This window comes from Rhagoletis pomonella, unplaced genomic scaffold (genome assembly GCF_013731165.1).
Source record: "Rhagoletis pomonella isolate Grant_MI unplaced genomic scaffold, Rhpom_1.0 Rhpom_scaffold_00010, whole genome shotgun sequence".
Lineage (NCBI taxonomy): Eukaryota > Metazoa > Arthropoda > Insecta > Diptera > Tephritidae > Rhagoletis > Rhagoletis pomonella.
This window is the reverse complement of record NW_023458564.1, coordinates 23214811-23219583: the sequence shown is the minus strand read 5'-3', so window position 1 is coordinate 23219583 and position 4773 is coordinate 23214811. Positions and strand designations below refer to the sequence as shown.

Genomic DNA, 4773 nt, shown 5'->3' with positions numbered 1-4773 from the left:
CTAAATGCATTTCGTTAAAAAAAAAATTTATATTGGCCCGTAGTAACCCAGCAAAAACACGATTACCTCAGAAACGAAAGTGGAAACGAGCTAGGCGATGGGAATCGCTTACCCTTTCGCTTCGAGGAGGCCTTATTTTAACATGGGCATGTTATTGGCGGTAAGCCCTTACCCGCCCTCGGAGTTTGGTTGAAAAGCGTCCTATCCCAGAATTTGGTTCACATTCAGTGCTGCAAATTTTTTGGGTTATTATACACATACCCAGTAAAAATTTGCAGGTTAGTACTAACTGCATTTTAGTATACGCACCTAATATTGTACGAATGGCTAACTCGGAAAACAGATTCTGTTTAGCTTTCTTTCGGCTTACAATGTAAAAAAAAGTTTGGTATTCTTTCAGCTTTCTCTCCCCTACGACCTCTCGTTGAAAATCTTGTAAAAATTAAGGCAATTCTGCCATACTTCACACAAATGGTTGAGTCAAACTCAACATGGCGGCCAGAAAATCTGAACATTTTGGTTCGGTTTTTCAAAACCTCAAACCGCCCCATGCACTACACAAGTACGTGCAACTAGAAATACAAATTATCGCTAACCACGTCTACCAAAATATCTGATGAAAACAAATTACGGGTTACTAAAAAAACACCTGCCCAAATCTGTTCACGGTTAAAATTTTCCTACGGTTCACAAAGCGGTATACGTTATTTAGATAAGTACGTACACATAAAAATGTACCAAATGTAGACAAATTTTCATGTTTTGTGGGAAGCAGTGAAATTAATTATGTCTGCATGCTAAGGTTTTGCACCATTTTACATCTTTGAGGAGACTTGTGAGAAGATTTTTTTACGTCAATAGAATACCAAAAATTTGTCATACTAAAAGTTTATTTACTTATGGAACATAATATTAAAATGCGATTAGGCTTTAACTAGTTATAGTGATCATATCAGCATTTTCTATGTATTTAATTTTTAATAAATAATTGCTTTCATAATATCGCCGCTGCGGTGTAGTGGTAAGCAGTGCGCACTTTCACTCATCAGCACCTGGGTTCAAGCCCTGGCCAAAGCTACATCGCAAAAAATATAGAAAAAGGCTTTTTCTTAACAGCGGTCGTCCCTCGGCAGGCAATGGCAAACCTGCGAGTGTATTTGTGCCATGAAAAACAGCTTCTCGTAATAATACAATCGCCGTTCGGAGTCGGCGTAAAACAGTAGGTCCCTCCACTCTGTGTGAAAACACCAAGGCGCACCCCACAATTCGGCGGAGAAGCTCGGCCAAACACTTACATATGTGGAAGCGGCAATCTATTATTATTACTAATTGCTTTTATAATAGTTTCAAGTAGTTAAATTGTTAATTATCTCTCTTTGTAAGTAATCAAACCTTGAATTTTCGATTTTTATTAAAAAAATATATGTATATTTATATATTTTTAGTATGGGCACCAAGTGGGAAGATGACAAGAAGCTGCTTTTACCAATAACCAAAATCCCTGACTAAAAAATTTCAATAATTTGAAAGTGGTTAATTTGAATCCCGTTCCCATAACCATTATGGATCCAAACGTGAGGATTGGAATTTCGCCGTTCCTGACTCTTCTATGGGAAATTATAAGTGTAGCCAAAGTCAGTCTCGGTTAGCTAAAAGTCAAGGCCTCTCTGTTCAAAACTAATGCTATCTGATCATAAGCGCATACAAGGAATCGAGGAAAATGAACATCAAAACTCTTTTCTAATATTCTTTTATTACTTTTGAAAGTTGAGCCAGTCTTGTTTTATTGGACCTTTTATTAAACAAGTAATTTTTAAGCAAAATACACAACCGACTTCAATACTCGTATACAAATTTAGGAATACCGTTAGTTTTGTCATGATCCAATGATCGGAACTAAACCAAATTTCGGAACGACCCGTGAGGTACCATCTTTCCGAGATAAAAAATGAATCATTGAAATCGATTCACGTGGTCCAAAGTTATGCGGTAGTATACATAAAAAAAGAAAATTCCGGGGAATTGATAACCTCCCCCTTTTTTGAAGTCGCTTGAGAATGTTCGAGTTCTTTGTTAATTTTATGTAAATAAAGGACAATTTATGAAGCTTTAAAAAGTTTATTTATTTATTATATACTGTACACAAAAGTGGCATAAATGTACTTTGAAGAGTATATTATCTGAAGTGAATTTTCAAATATATTCCTGGGTGCGCCACTGTATGTGATTTATTTATTTATTATCCAATGAATAAAAAATTCTATCTGACTAGGAAGGCTTCAAACGAACCATCTCCGAACTCGATTAAGAAATTTCAATTCAAAAATTATATCACAGAATTAGCCTTTATTACGTTAAAATTTGTTCGACTGGAAAGGGCCCTTTCGATGTACGCTTCTGTTTATTTTGAGACATTACTTTAGTAAATTTAAGTTTATATATATGCATATATTTGCACACAAACTGTTTGTGGCAGAACATGCTAATGCACTTAGTTGTGCAACAAAATGAAAAATGTCTGAATAAACTATCAGAGTTGTTGTCAATGCGCCAGTTGACACTTGCTTTTAAAAGTCGATTTTCTGTCACTCTACCGCCAAGTTAACTAGGAATTATAAATGCAAGTACTACCAACATACAGACCATTACGTCAACGAACCAGCAAAGCATGTCGGATGTCCCAAAGGAAAAGTGAACGGAAATGGAAGCAAATAAGTAAAAATTGCAAAGGTAAGCGGAATAAAAAAAACTTTAACTAAGTAACTATGCTGGGACAAAAAAAATGTGTGCTACCCTAGCTGACTGCATAGAAGAGTTGTTACCGTTTCTTTCTTTAAATTTGTTTCCTGAAAACAGGAAATTAACTGAGATTCCTTAACTTTGTCACACGCTTGATTAAAATAAGGATAGAATGTACACTTAGAGCCAGTTTATCAATGTCTGGTTAACACTAACTACAGGTTAAACATCGTCACCGACGTTATCGACTCCCTGCTATATGTTATGGAGTCGATCACATCGATAACGATGTTTAACCTATAGTTAGTGTTAACCAGGCATTGAGAAACTAGCCCTTATTGTGTTTTCGTTTCTACCAAAAAATCTCGGCTTTTGATTGTTACTTTCTTCCTTCAAGTTCGACTCTTTAACAAGGGCAAATCGCTAATTCTGTGTTCTTCTCCTTAAATGCCGCACTCTAGTAAAGCAAAATGAGCACATATCCGGCCCTTTGAAGCTTTGTCAGGGGATATGACAAACACTTGCACAATTATGGGGTTGTAACGCAGAACGTACTATTTTGCATCATGAAAGGGCAACATTTTTTTTTGGAAGAAACAAAAATATCATTCGATTTGTGCAAGACTACTAAAATAGTGAATGACATGCCGTTATCCCTCGCAAAACTTCAAAGCAATTGTTGCCGGGGATCAGCGCTAAACGCACTGCCCTACTCCTGTGCCTAATTAAACATAATATTAGTGCATTAGTATCTGTTACAAAATGACTCTGCCTATCCACTAGGCCTACGATTACATGACTTCTGTAGAAGCTTTCAAGATCAAGAGGAGGAGTAAACGATGTTGCACCTGTTGTGTCAGTGCCCTGCTTTGTCCAGACAAAAAATCTTTCCACTCTTGGTAGGCAATTCCTCCACAACTTGGAGAACCATAGATCCGTGTAAATCAGGGATCATATAAAATTGCTGCAAAGTTGAAAATTGTTTTAGGTGGGATTGGGAGTTTCTGACCTCGCATGCGGCAGCACAATGAGCCCTGAGCCTTAGAGTGTCTTAAAGACGATCGCGACATCTTAACCTAACATCACTGGATCACAAATTTGTATTTGGTTTTTGTTACACGGCAGTCCCTTCATTTTCCATGTAGAATCGCCCGCTGATTCCAAAAATCAAGTTAATTTTTTTTGTACTAAGGATACGTTTTCGAGATATTTTAAATTTACCGTTATCCAGCTTAAAACAAAAGGTGGTTCCACTTAGTTACGTATATCTCACAAACCAATTTAACAATCTGAAAATGAAATACGACAAATGAAATCTAATAAAATTTTCCACAAATCGTGTATACATGACTTTCCGAGAGGACTGATAGTTTCTGAAAAAATAATTAATCATTCCATAAAAAAAAATATAAAAAAAATCAAACTTTAACAGGAGAAAGATTTAAAAAATAACAGGTTCTGTGTAAAATTTTTGCATTTGTGCTAAAGCCTGTTCAGTTACAAAAAAAAATCAAGTTACTAATGAAGAAATCGATGGATAAGTGAGCAGGAAATAATGTTTTTCATACGCTATGTACACCTAAGTAGTAAGCTTTTATGCTATATTTCATACACAAAATCTTTGCGGATTTCCATTTAAACACTTATTACTTCTTTATTTATCCGGCAATTTTCTTAATTTAACACTTGACTTTTTTTAACAGAACTGGCTTTAGCAAAAGTGCAAAATTTTACACAGAACGTATTATTTTTTAAATCCTGCTGTTAAAGTTTGATTTTTTCCTTTTCGGAGCTTCTATTGGTATGCATACGTAGAATAGTATTCAGCTCTTTCATCACATCGCTGCCTTTACGCTCCAGCTCCGAGAATAATTCAGTATCTCCTATTTTATGTAGATCCGAACCACTGCGACTCTTTACAGAACTAGATCTAAGACAAAACAAAACTTAAAATATTTACATACTCACATACATATGTACATGTTTTTTTCATACCCAATATGCACAAAGCAAACATTTTTCCAACTTTTTTCG

General features: G+C 35.6%; 1 protein-coding gene across 1 annotated transcript in view; it reads right to left on the bottom strand.

The window, feature by feature from the left end:
* Positions 1 to 4503: 4503 nt before the first annotated feature.
* Positions 4504 to 4773, bottom strand: part of LOC118746558 — an 18195-nt gene continuing 17925 nt past the window's right edge. The window contains exon 9 of the mRNA XM_036480402.1: positions 4504 to 4669. Coding sequence (XP_036336295.1) covers positions 4504 to 4669 — 166 coding nt within the window. The remainder of the gene's footprint in view (positions 4670 to 4773) is intronic.